Consider the following 17,760-nt stretch of genomic DNA (forward strand, 5'->3'; position numbering starts at 1 on the left):
GATGGGTCATTAAGAGATCTTCAAAGATAATGATGTAAAACAGATACCAGATGATAAGACAGTATGTCCCCTAACATCATGAGGAGTTACATTAAAATCTGGCATTTGGCCCCATACCCTGACTCAAGCCTTTATCCAATAAACCACAACACAGAAAATTTAAGAACTTTCCATCTCCCCACAACCCTGCCTTGCTCTCTCCCTCTCTGTGTCTCTGTCTCTGTCTCTCTCTCTCATACTCACACATGCAGATATATGGACTGTGGCTTTGGAAAGCTATCCAAACCTGTAACAGAGGGGAGCTGGCACTAGGGGGAAGGAAAGGGTCTCGGTCTTAAATTTTTCTGCCAGATTCTTTGTTTTTAATGCAACTAATAAAACAGGATTATTCTCCATCCAGATCCCTTGGAGGCCCATGATCTTCAATTGAAGACTTCTCACTACCTGCTCTCTCCCTACTGATTTCTGTATCATGTGCCATGTGCATGTACTACCTATTCAAAAAATGGGAATTTCCTAACAATTAGTTTCAAATGATGTATGGGCAGGTGAGGTCTAACATACATTGCAGACATTCACTTAAAGCCCTCAAAGCTCACCCATCAATAGCGAGAGGGGTCCCTTAAAAGCCCTGCCTTCAGTCTTCGGTGGGAGAGGCCCTCAGGCCCTGACCTTTTAGAGAGTTTGTGATCTGATCTTCAGAGCCAGTTCCACCTTTATTGAAGGCCAATTAGTCACATACACCTTTTTAAAAGTATGTTTTCACTTTAACATATAATCTAGGGCCGGATAAAATGGCCTCTCTTGCCCTCTTCCATCAGCTTCTGGCAGAGAACAAAAATCACCAGAGAGGGCCACCAGCATTTCTGGTCTTGCTCACCTTTGTCACTGAGGCCACGCTTTCACTGATGGCGCCTCAGCCCTGCAGCCAAAGGCTGGAGAAGCGAGTCAGGACCAAAGTTATGTGAGCGTGGGCTACTAGGCCTTTCCACGTGGAGGACTAAGTATGAGGAGTGGTTGGGGCTTCACTAGAATCTGTCTGCCAGGCGGCCTTCGGTGAGGAAGACAGCACCAGGAAAGCTGAAGCTGGACAGCAGTCCTGAGGGCCTCAGAGAAGGCCAAGGAGAAGAATGGCCAGACACTGCAAAACGTAAAGGACTCAAACCCACTCACTGCTTTAAAAATTTAAACTACAACTCCCAACATCTTCTGAATGGGGAAACAGAAACAGCCGTTCTTTGTGGAGTTGTTGGGTTGTTTTTTGTTTTTTTTTTTAATACGTATTTTTGAAGTAGGAAAACTACCTGTTCATTTCAAAACAGGGCACTGGCCGAATGGGCGGGGTGGGGTGGGGGTGGGGAAGCGCTTCAGACGCACTCGGCTCAGTCAAGGTGACAGACTCATTTGCCTGCTGGTTTCTCTCCACATCTTCATTCCCAGGGTTCCAAGGATTCAGAGATGAAATGTCAACTGAACACGTCCCATACCAGTCTAATTTCTCTTGACAGCCTGCCTCACAAATTATACAAATTTCTGAAATCAAGTATCTTTAAACATGGAACACAGACCCACCATCCCGATCTGGAAGGAGGAAGACTCCACGTGGAAACTAAAATCATGGAAAACTAATTTGCAAAGGGCGGGGGTGTTAGCATCAGAAATGGTCTTCTGAATTTAAAAATAATGACAATGGGGACTATCAATTAGGCAACGGGCGCTCGGAGCCTATGTGCTGGCTCAGCTACAATTTTTTTTTTTTTTAATGTCTGGCAGAATGTTTTACAAACTAAACCCAGCAAGACTACAATTCTACCAGAAGGTGCCTCAGATGGTTTTGCTAATAATTTTGATCAGCTGAAATGGAGAAAAACATCATTTCAATTATTCACTTTCAAAAACCGTCAATTTTCAGTTGGAATACTAAATGCCCCTTTCTTCCCCCCTCTGTCGCCACCAAGCAAATAAAGCCCAACCCCAAAAGAACCCTCACAAAAAGGAACCGGGTGTGAGCGGTGACATTTTTGAGTATGTGAACGTAACAAAAATCTTGTCGACATGAATTTCTTGCCACTTGGAAGTTCGGTCCAGCTTGTGTGTAACTTTGCTGGAGGAGAGTGAGCTCCTTTAGAGAACGCGCGGGAGGCTGGCATTGCTACAGCGGCAAACATGGGGAGTGCGAACCACCATATATTGGCTTTTGTTTTTATAGCCTTTTAACCAACTTTGTTAATGGACTGAATGCAATTTAGATATGGAACTTGGCTAAAACGTAGCTTCAATTGGCTATTAAAATTTAAGAGCCAACTAAGATAGCTAATTACAAAAAAAGCTCCAGTGATAATGCTAAGCAGAATTAGTAATAGCAAATGACAGTCTGTCTGGTCTTATTCCCATAGGGAAAGAAACTCTTAACTGAGAAGTCAACCAGACAATGTGCAGCAAACCTAATTGCATTACTGGTATTATGGCATACAAATCTGTCAGCTCCCTGGGACAAAACCGGGAGTGAAGTCTGTCAGACTCGAGTCAGAAAGCAACTGACCCTCTTTTACATCCCAGTTAGGGCAGATTCCGGGAAATTTTATTTTTATTCACAGCTGATGGGTAAGTGCTGTTTCACTGAGGAAAGTTCCTGTACAGCCCTGGCAGGGACTGAGGACGGAGGATGGAAGGAGGAGGCCCTCCAAAAAGCACCGGTCCAAAGGAAAAGATCCTTCCCCTACCCAGAATGAGAGTCTCCCTGTAGATGGTTAGGTCTGAAAAAGACAACAATAAATATCTGATTGCTAAAAAGTTGAGCTTAGGGGAAAAAATGTTCTACTTCTTTGCTTCATTACAGATACCCTCATTATGGCATCAGCTGAAGTGCAGACTAGCTCTCCTGTGAAGATTTATCATGTGTGGTGGCCACTTTGAATCGGAGGTACCGGAGTCTTTAACATTCCCTAGTCAAGTGTCTCCCTGCTGTGCCTGTAAATGTCAGTCCAGTTTTTTCACGGCTGTGCGCACAGATTAGAAACAGCGGGAGAGCTTGGGAGTATGACTACAATACCAGTAAGGACACTTGTCTTCGTGGCACTGCTCAAGTGATTCTTGGAATGTAGGACCCTGCTGTTTTCTAATATTTACACACAACTGGAGTCATCAAGAGCAGTAAATGCAGTCTAAAGGCAGCTTGCTTCTTTTGTTAGGAACTTTACATTCAAATAGGGATATCAACAATAACACCAAAAAAATTTAAAAAACAAATTAAAAACCCACCATTTTAAAAAGTTTCATATTTCCCCCCAAATTTGCCGCTAAAAGACCAGATATTATCCTGACTGTTCACTTAGCTCAACCCTCACTTCCAGACATTTTCTATGTGCATCACACAGTTCACTGGGAACAGCAGGTGTCTGGGATTCCTGACCTCGAATCGTGTTTCTGCAGGGTGTGCTTTCTCTGACCTCTACAGGAACAGACAGGGCCTTGGAAGCCATTTTCATGTAATTTCAGCCACCTTTGCTTTCTGAACACTTTGCATGGCAGAGCAAAGACTTATTTCAGGGCTGCAGCACCTGGAATACAGACAACTTCTTTGAAAAACCTGGTTAGGAACTTTAAAAAAAGGAAAAAAAAAAAAAAACCCACAACTATACATGTATCTTAAGAAATGTCTAAATGATCCTTCTTTAAATTACAAATGGTAGGACAAATTACGTATCTTTGTCATAAGCTTTTCGATCTCTGCCAAGGATTTCTGTACTAGAAACCTGAAGGGCCGGGGCGGGAGGGCGGGGGGAGCTGTTGCACGCGGGACCAGATCACACAGCTTTGCAACTAGTGTTAAACCCATCAGTATGTGCACAATACTTCTCCAGCTGAATGGACTCACGCCTTAGCACCAAAATGTTCTGATGAGTTAATGAAATAAAAGAAGACAAAAGAACACAGTTTTCTTTCCCTGCTTTCGGGTGGGGGGGTGAGCTCTTCTTAGGGATCTTAGGCACATTTCTCTATCTAGGAAAGTGCAAGAACTATTCCTCCCTTTTCCCTTCACTGGGAAATGGAATGGAATCAATAGAATCAATATGTACTATCCAACTGTAACTTTCCCTGTGATCTATTGCCCTGGAACTTTCCAGTGTTCAGAGTTAGCAGACCCTTCAGTGGCTCAACTCTGACATTTATACAGTGCTAGCACATAATGGACCCTCGTGAAGAAAGTTCGGGAAAGCATGTAGGGGCATTGCTCCCATCTGAGAATTATACCAAGAAGGATCAGCGTGAACTTCTGTACTAAGATTCTTGTGTCAAGGTCAGAAAGAATTACTCAATAAGCAATTTTTCAGTTTTTAAACAAACTAGCCTGGCTGTTACAAGGTCTTCATGTATGACTGTGATCACTCCTCACTCGCTTCCGAAAGGTATCAGCAGCAGAAAGACAACCTACAGAAAAGCAGGAAGAGATTCAGACCACTGTCCCCTCTCTTCTCCTTGCAAACACTGGGCTGGCCCTTAGAACTTCTTCCCACCCCCGAGTACCAGGGACAAAAGTTATCTTACAGATCATCTCCAGTCATCCTTCTGATAATTCAGACTTCTAACGAGTGCTGCACTTTAAATTAAAAAGAGGAAAGAATTTTCAGAGATCATTTACAGCGGCTCACTTAAATAAACCCATAATTTACTCAATGCAGAAATTTTACAGGTTAACTTGAGCCAAAATTACAAAAATTCAGGAACGCTACTCACAAATTGCAAAACACTAGTGTCATAATAAAAAGCTCACCACTATATGAATAATACATGCTCAGTACAGTGGAAATGGTAAGCATTTTATTTGCAAAATCACACCCAAGAATACAGAGTTGCCTAAACCACCTGGTCAGCACTATACTGCAAAGAATCACTGATCCCGTGTGTGAGGCTCTTGCTATGTATCCAGAGACCCTTTTCCAGTATTGATTCCTCAGTGTGCCTTGTCCTCCTTATACCAGCAGAGCTTAATGAGTAAGGGGTATAGAATACCTGTAGAACTTTAAAAGAAACCAAAACTCACAAAACATTATCTATGCAGCTGCTATAATTATGAGAAATTACGAAGGCATGATAACAGGACTTAAAAAATATCCTAGCCAAAGAACAAGAGTTTGATTTTTGTAGTATAGTAATGCTCATAAGTGAATTTTTTCTTTCATTTTGATTTCTGTTAATGTGATCTAGGAGACAAGTTAAGAATAAGTAAAATGGCCTTAATTACATTAAGTGTGGTGCTGGCATAAGGACAGACAGACAGATCAATGAAGTCAGACAGACAGTCCAGAAACAGACCCTGGTAAAATAACTTAATCTATAATAAGGCAGGCATCACAAACCAGGGTATAAGGGGCTGGGGAAGAAGATTTATTTAACAAAAGTACTGGAGCTACCGGTTAGCTATTTGGAAAAAAAAATACATTGTGATCCTTACCTCCTGGCATAGATATGCCAAAATTAATTCCATATGGATGAAAAATTTAGGAGCATTAAGACAAAAAAGCCTAGGTCCAGTATGTGCTAGCACATGGTAAATATTTCTGATTTCAGGATGAGGAATATTTTAAAACAGTGGTGGAAATTACAATGAAAAAGATCAAAAGATTAAAGCCATAAATATTAAATTTCACAAAAATAAAAAATATTACCACCAACAAAAAACAAATGGGAAAAAGTCAGCAACAAATACAACCAAGGGTGAAGATCACCACTATACAAACAGTACAATCAAATACACCAGGAAGAAAACAGAGCAGTTAGTTTACAAATAAAAAATAAATGCTCAGGTTCACTAGCAATTAAAACAATTTACCTTATCAAATGATAAAAATTAGTAATATTCAAGGATGACAAAGCTAAGCTGTACTCTGATTTGCTGGGCAAAGTGTTGGCTGGTGGATTTCTGCAAAGCAACTTGTTAATATGCATCAGTAACCTTCCATTTTCATAGTCTTTGACCCAGTGGTTCCCTTCTGAAAATCTAAGGAAATATTCACACATGTGGACAAAGATTTCTGCCGAGTTTAATCAAGGATATTACTTATAGGAGCTCCTGGCTGGCTCAGCTGGCAGAGCATGCAACTCTTGATCACGGGGTTGTGAGTTCGAGCCCCACATTGGGTGTAGAGATCACTTAAATGAACTTAAAAAAAAAAAACCTTAAAAAAAATTACTTATAATATCCCAATACTGAAGACAACTTAAATGTCCAATATTAGGGAAATGGTCAGGAAAGCGTCATAAATCCACAAGAAAAAATATTATAGAAACATAAAAATTATATTCATGAAGTATCTATAATAACGTGGAAAGTATTTAATTCTAGCTTTAAAAAGCAATATATGAAGTTTTATATAAAGTATAATAATTATTTGAAATAAAAATGCATAGGGGCACCTGGGTGGCTCAGTTGATTAAGCGACTGCCTTCGGCTCAGGTCATGATCCTGGAGTCCCGGGATCGAGTCCCGCATCGGGCTCCCTGCTCAGCAGGGAGTCTGCTTCTCCCTCTGACCCTCTTCCCTCTCGTGCTCTCTATCTCTCATTCTCTCTCTCTCAAATAAATAAAATCTTTAAAAAAAAAAAAATCTGAAATAAAAATGCATAGAAAAGCCTGGAAGAAAATGTGTCAAGACATTCACAGTGGTTGCCTGTGGGTGGGAGTAATATGGCTGGTTTGTCTTTTGATACTTTTCTGCGTGTTCTAAATTTCCTATAGTGACCAGGTATTATTAATAAACTTTGGTCATCCCAAGAATACAGCCAACAAAATAGCATTCTAAGGGATAATCAAGCACATACTGCTCAACCACATATAAACACATATATATAAATACATATAATTTATTTATATTTCCACCACTAATTTATTTCTATGCAACTTAGGCCTTTATATGCACATTTTAGTAACTCAAAAAAATAATTGAGGCTCTATGGCTCTGGCCTATTAGCATTTTATTTGTCTTAAGAGATCACTACTGAAGAATACCTAGAAACTATTTTACTTCAGGGCTTAGTTGGTTACCAAAGATGTATCGGTTGCTTTCTAGAACATCTAGAGCATGTACTGCCCCACGGTGTGAAGGACAAGAGCCTGGCACAGATGTCGATCCTCAGCAGACCAGACCATCTCAACTCACTAATGACCAAGGAAAATGGCAGAGAAGGTAGGACCGCATGGTGCCAGGAACACCTGTCAGAACGTGGACGCTGGGTTATGAAGGAACAAAGACTGGCAAAGTCCACTGAAACACGGACTGGAAAGGAAACAAAAATGATGCAAGATAAAAATAGTAAGTACAAAACTGAAAAAGGCAAAAAAAAAAAAAAAAAAAGCGTAACGCTGAATGACAAGGCTATTTGATCACTGATTTAAAATAAAGGGAGCCAGGACGCCCGGGTGGCTCAGTCGTTAAGCGTCTGCCTTTGGCTCAGGTCATGATCCCAGGGTCCTGGGATCGAGCCCCGCATCGGGCTCCCTGCTCAGCAGGAAGCCTGCTTCTCCCTCTCCCACTCGCCCTGCTTGTGTTCCCCCTCTCGCTGTCTCTCTCTCTGTCATATAAATAAATAAAATCTTAAATAAATAAATAAATAAAATAAAATAAAATAAAATAAAGGGAGCCTAAGAAAACCCAGTGTAAGGCAGGAAGGAGAGGAGCAGTGGAATAAGGAGATACAGCCGATGAATCCAACTGGCTACTAGGGCTACTAGTTTTTAATTTCTGCAGCCCTGCCAACAGAGTAACATTCGAGAGAATGCCAGCACTTGTTAAAAACAGTATGTGAGGAACTATCTGTTTTCTTAATATTTAACCAACAGGTTTTGCTGTTTTTGTGTTTTGGAAAATAAAAAAGGCTAAGGCATATACACAAAAATACACCACACACATTTTATCCTACTTTAAGTATCAGTGTGTTTGAAACAGAACTTGAAAGTTGATTTAGGTGTTACAAATAAACTTGGGACCATAACACTGATAAGCCCGAATATCCAACATTCTACAGAAAACAGGAGGAGGCTCTGCCCAAAATCTAGTTCTCTCTTCTGCAAAGACACACAGCTCAAGAACTTCAGGAGGCATTTAAAAGATGAACTTTCAAAGGAAAGTCTGCAGATCTGGTCTGCACTTTTCAACATCTGACCACTACAGTGACACGTATTCCATGTGACACCTAAACACCCACATTTGGGGCCAAAGTTGGAGAGTCTCAGTGTTGGCTCAGAGCTCCTCCAACGTGGTTCCACCTTCACAATTTGGGGTATGTTGCTATTCCACCTGTACTATTACTTAACTTTTTCTTTAAATCAACTCACTTTTTTAAAAACAGAAATACCTACTTGAAGCTTGTCCTAAGCAACCGAGAAATCACCAGTTTCATGGGCTACTTATGTTCTGAACACATATTAAAATAATTGCTTAATGCTTAAATGCTGAAATAAAAGTGTGTCTCTATGTCATCTACAAAGATGGGATGTGCCATTAAGCAATAAGGTGTACCACCCTTTAGGAAATCCAACCCAATTCCAATTTCTGTAACAAAGTAAACCTTGAAATTGTTCATATAGTTTAAACCCCAAGCTTTTATTACCAGGGAAACTATAAAAAGTTCAAATCTGAAAATGTCTGATCACTAAAACTCTCGAGTGCTTGGTTTACTGCACAGACATCATATGCTACAAAAACGACACTTATAAGAAAAATAATCTCCTGTGAATGAGCAATAAGCCTGCTTTGTTTTGTTTCACAGGGTCTCCTTAAAGAAGCTAGTCTATAAATCTGTAATCATGGATACTTTATCACATTTTCTTTTCATACAGTTTGCATGCTTACGTAGTCCTTCTGCAATCTCACTTTCAAATACGTGGGTTTGGTCTCCCACAGACCTACTTAGTACCCCACTTTTGCTTTCATAACCCTTTCCCTTTTTTGTTCCTCTTGCTTCACACAGCAGGTGCTCAATAAATGCTTGTGGAACTGAACAGAACCAATGCAATCCAAATCTTATGGCCACAACAAATGGTGTATTTGTATCATGCAAAAAGAGACCTTTATTTTAAGGTTTGTATATCTGCTTAAAGGGGAAGATTTTGCCAAGCATTTCTATACACTCGGGGCAATGGACAATGATTAGAAAGTGCACATCATGGTGGTTTTTCTTACAGCTGCTTCAGAACCTCAAACACATACAGCTTGGGATCAGCTGAAAGAGTATGACCTATAGATTTTCAATTTTATAAATTAGCCTTTAATAAATTGTACAAAGTATTTACTTAATAAAAAAGTTTATATTTTTCAAAGACATACTATTTCATGGTTAGCCCCATCCTCAAAGACTCACATGAAAATATAACATTTAAAATAGAAAAAGAGGAAAAAGTCAAATGACAGGAAGAAAAGAAAAGTCGGTTGACAGCATTTGATTTACTTCTGGACTCTCTTTCTGGTTTTTGAACCTTGAAGAGAAAAAAACAAATTCAAATCATTAACTTACAAAACCTAAAGAACAGATATATAAACATTTCCATATATACTTATTCATATTTAAAAATCTGACTATGATGATTTGTGGAGATTAAATTCCTACACAAAGGTAATGGCTAATAGCCTGAAAATCTTAGGAAATCGTGTCCATTTTTTAATATGTCCAAAAATATGCTAACGTCTACCTTTCAGTCTTAAGTCACAACAGAACTCTCCCACTGGTAAAACACATTCAATTTACAAAGGCACTGAAATCTTTCTCCCCAAAACTTTTATTGTGCAATTTAAAACAATAACTCCTAATGTAAGCTAGAGCAACAAGACAAGCATTCATTTCTTGGAGAGAAGCAATGAAGTAATGCAAATTCTGAAAAGCAAGGAATAAAATGTGTTGCTTTTTAAAGCCTGTTACCTATACTCTCTAGGCAGGAGCACACGGGCCATTCCAAAACACAAAGTCTTTTCCACTAGGAATTAAAGAGATCCCAACTGAGTAGCCTTCTAAAGATGCATCACAGCTGATACTGGTCAAAGAACCGCATGACAGTTCCTATCCAACTACTCCTGGGTTGGAATAAATCAGTCATTCTTTACTGGGGGCAGAGTTCTTTACGGGAATTCCACCTCACCAAGGAGACTCGGTTCTCACCTGGCACCCCCACTCTACCTCAGACCGAGCACAGCAGTCAGAAGGGTACGTGTAAGCCTGATCACGGCTGCCTAGCACGGGCAAACGAAGTGTGCCTTCCCTCGGCCTCATGCCTCCCTTGGCCAGGAAAAGAGCAACGGTACCAGGGTGAGGGGCAGCATGGTCACCCATAATTAATCAATGAATGCACTAAACAACAGATCAATGCTTCTTTTCTGAAATGTGTAAAACATTCTTTGAATCTAGGACAAAATATTTACCATGTCTAATAATAAATCCTAAAGGTTTTCTGTTTATAGGCTTAGTTACTTGTGTGGAAGATCAGTTTAAAAATTAGTGTTTTCTAAGTTCCAGTTTTTATTTCATTGCCATATATTTCAATTAAAGAAAACTTCAAATTTACATGTATATCTTTTTTTTCCTGCCATTGATAATGCATAGCCTTCACTACGGCTGGTTTAAACTTTTGAGCTTTTTCCTCAATTTTTGTGATAGATAAAAAATACCCCATGGTAGATTTTTAGTTTTTTATTTCAAGAAGTTTGAAATTAATTTTGCATAGAAAAATAGGAATGCTGTGATGGGCTGAGGTGGGGCGTAATAGGGTATCACAAAATCCAGGTCAATAATCAGTACTATAGTACATCTTCCTTTCAATAAATTTGGAATAGTCACATTACAAAGGACACTTCACAACAGTTATCACTCTGTTCAACTAGTATTATTATCACTAACACCCTCATTTGTCATTTTACTCTTTTTTTTTTTTTTTACTCTTAAACACCACTGCTGCTTATCTCCTTCAATCTAGATTTAAAATTTTTCACTGCAACTAAAAACACTACCTGGAATTTATTATATAATCAGGATCCTGCAACGTGAAGTCTTTGCTACAGGTATCAATTCACTGTTTTCCCTAATAATCAATTCTAATTGTGGCAGAAAAAATATTTTTCCTCTTCTCGTCTCTTTAAAAAAAAATATATCCATTTTCATAATTTATTACTATTGGTAAAAGGTGCAATCTCAAGACTAACACGTAAAATTTAGTATCTGAAAAAGGAAAAATACAAGTCTGGGTACTCTTCCATGATTTTATTAATGCAGAAATTCAAAATAAGTGGGAAGTTTCTTTGTAGTGTGCCCTTAAAAATATCCCTTTTTTGACTAGATCATAGATATTCGAGAGGTAACCGTCAATCCTGCTTCCCTCAGATTTCTCAAGAATGGACCAAATTCAAGGTTACTTCAAATCTAACACTAACAAGAGAAGGTTGTGGAGTACTGTCCGTTTTATGAACGGGAGGGACAAAGCAGCTAGCCATAAATATCATGGCTACATTAACTAATTTTTAGTACAATTCTGAAGTACTAGGACCGTTTTGAAATGCCAGAATATACATGATTTTTTAAGCCTTATCATTTTGTGGGGGAAAAAATTACTTGCAGCAAATAACCAAATTTTCTCAATTGGTAAAAATTATGCCTTGCATAAAAATAAAAGGATTAGAGGCCTCTGTTCTTCTTGAAAAACACCCCGTCACCCCCTCTCTTTCTTTGAGAAAACCTACACAATACACATTTTGAAAGCTTTCAGAATGTGTTCTTACACAATAGACCCCCAACTAGTCAAAATGAGTTTAGGTGTATCAAGAAAATTATACACGTTTTTAAAATGGTCTAAATAGATATTAAAGGAAAGTTGCTCCCATTTTGCCAGGCACAGCATTCTGAAAGATCACACAGTGAGAAAAATCTCTTACCATATTGTAAACCATAAATTGTGTTTGAAAATAAAATTGTTAATGAAGAAACTGACATTTCTAAAGCTGCTGTTAGAGGTAACCATTCTTGAAACACGTTTATGACACAAAATCTTAAAGCTCTAGAACACAGAAGTCACTGAATTGTATTATATACTTTTTTAAAACAAAATTCAAACATAATAATGTGCCTCCGCCTTCAAGTTATTTTAAAATGATGAATACAAATACATATTTTCATGAACACTGGCCTTTTTTTTTTTTTTTTGCCAGAAGCAATAACATTTTACCATCTCAGGTAATATTTCTCTCCTTTATGAATATTTAGACAATAAAATACTTTAACTAGCCCTATACTTTAGAAGAAAGGATAAATTACAATAAGAAGAGAAACAGCATTTAAGTACAGCAATTTGGAGTTTATATAAATAAGGGAGAATTTGATTATTCTCTATCTTCTTTTTGTTTAAGTCGGAACAAAAAATCTGGATTGTTCTCCTCAAATATGCAATGGGGTCCACACTCTTCTTCTGTTATTAATAAATAAAACAAAAATACTAATATATTTTCTCCCAGTAAAAACCAGCAGTGTTAAGGACCTTAAATTAAAATTTGGGGCATAAAAAACATTTTTTCATAATTATAGTCCAATTTAAAATTATTGATGTATCAAAACAAATAACTCTGATGCTCATTAAGCAAAGTTCAGGTAACAAATGACCTTCAGGCAGTCAGGAGAGGCATGAGTTTTCCCATGCACAGCTGTGAATTCACTCCGGTCTAAATGGGTATCAACCTTATTATCACAATGTGGGCTGGGCCCTTTGCTGAACTAAAACTCTCCGTTTTAAAAATTTTTAAGGGATTTTTTTAAAGTAAGAATATTGCTCTATCTTTACAAATGCTCCTTAATTTTGCTCCCACTCACTGTCATAGCTGCTGCTGCTAGCCTCTGGCTGAGACAGGCTTCCATGCACTGCTCCTCGGGACTCCTCACTTCCTAATAACAAAATGAACAAGACAGGAGGCGGGGAGAACAGTAGGGATCGGAAAATGGCTGAAGACAGAAAGGAACTTCTTTAAAACCTTTAGCCTCCAGGGTGAAGTTCTATCCTCCCTCTCTAGATACCCCCAGTATTCTCTGGGGTGAATTCATGTAAACCTAAGGATGTTCTATCCATACTATACAAGAAAGACAATGTTAACAGACCCGAGTGCAGAAGATTCTCTTTGAAAGTCAAATGTTTGTCTTCCACAAATGTGCACAGGCGACACTATCAAAGGAAAGGTAAAATACATCCCTGGCCTGACTCAACAGGGCACTTGGGCTTTAATGAAACTTTTACCAAAAATGAGCCTTTTCTATTAGAAAGTGAGAAATGCTTCAGAACCAATAAAAGAATGAATGAATGAATGAATGAATGAATAAATAAATAAATAAATAAAAGGCAGCAAGATAGGAGAGAAATCTGGAAAAAAAAAAAACATGGTACTGCAACCAGCACTGAATCTCTTCATTGCGTCCAAGAAATCATCTCTTGTGAAACCTGGAACCTGTTTTCCCTTTTCTGAGCCTCCCAGAGGTGTGCCTACACGTCCGCACTGGCCGTCTACGAAGTAGACCACACGGAAGCCCAACCCCATTGTGCCCTTTGCAGATGCAGCCCTGCTAATGTCAATGCTAGCTCGGCTCCATGCTGGAAGAGCCTTCAGCACCAGTTTACAAGCCATCTCAGAAATGACTTTATACTCTGCTTTTTGCTTCAAGAGCTTTGAAAAGCGATGACTGAGGCTTTAATCCCTTGCCTCCCAACTTGTTGAGAGACAAGAAGAGCTGGCAAACTTTGTGGGGGGCACACGGACGGCTCAGGCCCGTGGAACTTGGCAGCCACAGTAAGCCCAGGTACTACTCGCCGGATCTGGACCTTCCCTTGTATCCCGTGATATGTAATCAGTGTGCGGAAATGGAAAGACAGTAGCCTGAGAGGTAAGAGTTCCGGCTCTGCCATTTAAGTGCTCCATGTCTTGCGCTCCCTAGATGCAAAATGAGAATAGCTCCCCACCCCAACTTCGTGATTACTGTGAACAGTAAATAATACAATGTACGTACAAAGGACACTGTGATAATACTATACAAACAGAAGATCTTCTTGTATGATATTTTATCATAAAACCAAAATGTTGCAACCATAAGTTAACCTCTTACTTAGCGGAAGGAAATGAAATCTGTGTTTATATATGGAAAAAGCTAATAGGCAAGACTGTTCAACTTACGGGTTTTTGTGGCCTCTTCTGTCTGTGTATCTGACCATTCCATATCTTCAACACTGGATTCGGTGCTCTCCTCAATTCCTTTCTTGCGCTTGTTACACACAAAGATTTTTGAAAAGAGAGAGAGAAACATGTGGTCCGATGGTCAAATAAGTAAATACATAAACTTACCATATACTAGCATATATGTGAATCTATCCAGGTTGTGGGTGAATCAAAACATACAATAAGAATATACACAACTACAGGGTGGTAGTTACCTAAGGCGAAGGGGCTGTGGATGGAAGAAAATGGGATTAAGAGAACTTCAACTATACAGTTAGTCTGAATGTCAGCTTGTTTGTTGTAACCACCTCAAGCTTTTATGCTTTTTATAGTTCATCATTGAAAGCCTAACCATCAGGACTGATGATACAGAAACTCTCTTTTAAAAGCAAAGCATTTAACAAATTTGGTTTCACCACTCAGGCCAATGATACTTATTCTCCGCATTTTACAATGTGTGTGGGGTATGTGGGGGAGGGACAGTCATCTACTTGATAAATGGGAAAATATACACCTTGTGCATACAGGATATCCCTGGTTATACTCTATCAATCAATGGCAAATTCTGCTCATGAATCAGTAATGACAAACTTCCAATAAATGTCTTCTTTTGGTATACTTTTCATTAAAAGTTTAAGGGGGACACCTTCCTGTAAAGGAAGAGTCTTAAAAGTACACAGCTCTCCTAAAATCTCGAAAATAGGGTGGATTCTCCTCAACTTTCTATTTATTTTTTTCCAACTTTCTATTTATTTTTTCTAGTTGAGGGTTACTTAGTAGTTAATGCTTAAATTCTGTCACGAGCCGGTCTTCCCAAGTGTTCGTTCAGTTTCTTTTCATTATTTTCTATCACTATGACATTTTCTAACTAGTTCAGTCCAACGTGAAGTTTTTAAATTACTCCACACGTCTACATGTAGGAATGACTATGGAAGGACTTAGTAATAACTTTACAACTTTGTATTTCTCCTATAACTTTATCCCATGTAGTCTCAAATTTAAATGCGTTAAAGTCCAAACGATAACTCAGAGCTTCCCTGGGTGGCCCAGATTTCGTTTAGGAAATCCTCTCATCTGTCCCAAATTTCAGATTCACAATGCATCAGAACGTCCTCACTTATATTTTCTAACAATTAATATTAAGTTAAACTTCATCTGAGCATTTCCCTTGCTTTGGGCCATTGTCCACACTGCCTGCTGACAGCACACCGCTCTCTTCCCTTCTTCCCTGACGACAGCCACGGGTTCCGTTCCACAGGGAGCTGCATGGGAAAGCTCCACTCTACTCAAACCACATTACCTTAAAACCCCCAAATGGTCAGAACTGTTATTATCTACGTATTACAAATAATCCCACTGTTTCAAAATATTCTTAAGGTGGCCATGGAAAGATCAGAACTCCAAGACCCCCGCCATGCTCCTGAAGAAAACGCTTCACACAGACAAAAATAACTTGACTAAACCTTCAGAAACTTTCAAAGGCATTCATTTAGCAGATTTGTATATGGAGGTATTGCCTCTCAAAAACTGCTGTTAAGAGTGGCTGTAACTTCATATAACTGATGAGAGAAGGGGAGAGTGCCTTACATCTTTCTTTTCCAAAGTGTTGCTTCATGATTACCATCTAAACCCTGCTGGGCTGAACAGATTGGTTCGATAATTACATACAATAACTGCAGTGGGCAGGTAACCCTCAGCTGGCACAGGGCAGCTCCCCTGTGAGAACTTCCATATGCAAACTGCACTGATGGAGTGCATTAGGTGCATCTTTCCTGCCGGTGCACAGGCCTGATTAACGCCAGCCAAGACTCCAAGGTTAGCATGTCAGCAGATTTGTGATGCATTAGGCAGGAATAAACACAGACACTTTTGTTCGTTCGGACCAAAATTAAGGAGGAATATTTCACTACTATATTGCTTTCCATACAGGAAAGAATGCATTTTCCGATTTTAAGGAGGCAGATTTTTAAATGCTCATTATAAAGGGAGCTATCCAATACATTCTACCCAAGAACCCAGTGCATTCATCTTGTTCTCAAGCTTATTTAATAAAAAAGAGGTTTCTTAATCTCCATGCAAGTAAATTACATAGGAATGAAAATCAGTCAGTATTCAGCCAACAACAACAAAAAAAAAACACCTGTATTTTAAGCATCATGCAATAGGTAAAGCACTGCATTTCATTAGTCCACACTTCAGCTGGGTTATCTCCTGCCCAACTTTTCTGAGAATGTATTTAGTTTTGACAGAAGAGGCCAATGGCCTACAGGAAAAGACCAATTAAAAAAAAAATTTCATATTTAATAGCATCTAAGTGTGTTATTAATTCTATAAGGCAATGAGGAAAATTCCAAACAATTCACTGGCAGCTTCTTTCTCCTGACATCCCCTAATGCTTCATTTTGTTATTTGTCAACATCTTGGGCTTCAGATAGTGCATATTTTGGTTCTCTCTGAACAGAAAACGGCTTCACAAAGGGACTACGCTAATCTCTGATTCTGTCATATTCCATACCAGGTCCCACAAAGTGCCTCTGCATCTATAAATGAAATCAAAATATTGTACGACACACCAGAATGACTTATAAACTTAGAATAGAGTTTTCTTTTAATTCAGCACAGCTAAAATATCTGCAGAAAATTAGGTTTATTTCAAAGGGCATTAGCGAATGTATTACACATTGTATTTCTGAAGTGTTCAGATATGCTAGGCTAAAATTTAGTTAATTAGCAGCTTCTCACTTCCAGCTTAGAAACAGGAAGACAAATCAGCTAGATGCATTTGGACTGATAATTTACTAATAGTCTAAACACTGACTAGAGACCACTTAGAGACTTAAAGCTGTTTTAACAGGACAAATAATAAAAATCCTGCGAGGCAAAAACCGAGGACCCGTTCATTCTTTGCTTAGCAGGTCACACATCAAAAGATCACCTCTAGATGCTTTCAAAAGCCTCTAAGAAAAGCCAATCAGATCCCTGGCTATATCAAAGGTGAGGAGTATTCAGGACTGTTGTTGGTTTTTAACTCTTTATTATAAAAATCACAAATGTTTATTATAGAAACTTAGAATATACAGCCTAAAATTTCTAAATGTTTGGTACTGTACATGTGTCGATGAAACAAAGAAATCTAAATACAATTATTTAGAGACTGACTGCACCAATCAGTTCATCTTATTTATTTACTTAAGACCACCTGAAGTCACCGGGCAAATGGTACAGACTTTATAAGCTAATAGCATGATTCATCTACGCTCCTACATTCATTAATAGCAACCAAAAAAAAAAACAGGTTGTTACTCGACAGAAACTAAAAAAACACAGAACACATATCTTCTATGAAAGCAAAGCAGACATGTGTGTTACACGATACTTACAAACCAGCGAGTTAGTTAAAATTCACAATATAGACAGAAGACGCTGAGGCTGGAGACAGAAGAAGGCTAAGAGAACTGGCTCAGTGTTTCTCAGCTGGGGGTAGGAAAGACTAGAACTCAGAGCTCTCCATTCCTGCTCCAATTTCCGTC

At 38.8% G+C, this 17,760-nt stretch overlaps 1 protein-coding gene across 5 annotated transcripts in view; it reads right to left on the reverse strand.

The window, feature by feature from the left end:
* Positions 1-4,133: 4,133 nt before the first annotated feature.
* The window catches only part of VRK1 (VRK serine/threonine kinase 1), an 88,467-nt gene continuing 74,840 nt past the window's right edge, over positions 4,134-17,760 (reverse strand). For 2 of the 5 annotated variants that reach the window (XM_027572155.1, XM_027572158.1), the window contains exons 12-13: positions 14,189-14,276; positions 12,559-12,914 (exon numbers count right to left, since the gene is read on the reverse strand). In XM_027572155.1, the coding sequence (XP_027427956.1) occupies positions 12,823-12,914; positions 14,189-14,276 (180 nt within the window). In that variant the 3' untranslated portion in view covers positions 12,559-12,822. Of the gene's footprint in view, positions 4,432-4,548; positions 4,601-9,043; positions 9,475-12,558; positions 12,915-14,188; positions 14,277-17,760 lie in introns of those variants that run through there. The other 3 variants (XM_027572157.1, XM_027572156.1, XM_027572159.1) reach the window with 3 other exon arrangements.

The sequence above is a fragment of the Zalophus californianus genome, chromosome 6, assembly GCF_009762305.2.
Source record: "Zalophus californianus isolate mZalCal1 chromosome 6, mZalCal1.pri.v2, whole genome shotgun sequence".
Classification (NCBI taxonomy): domain Eukaryota; kingdom Metazoa; phylum Chordata; class Mammalia; order Carnivora; family Otariidae; genus Zalophus; species Zalophus californianus.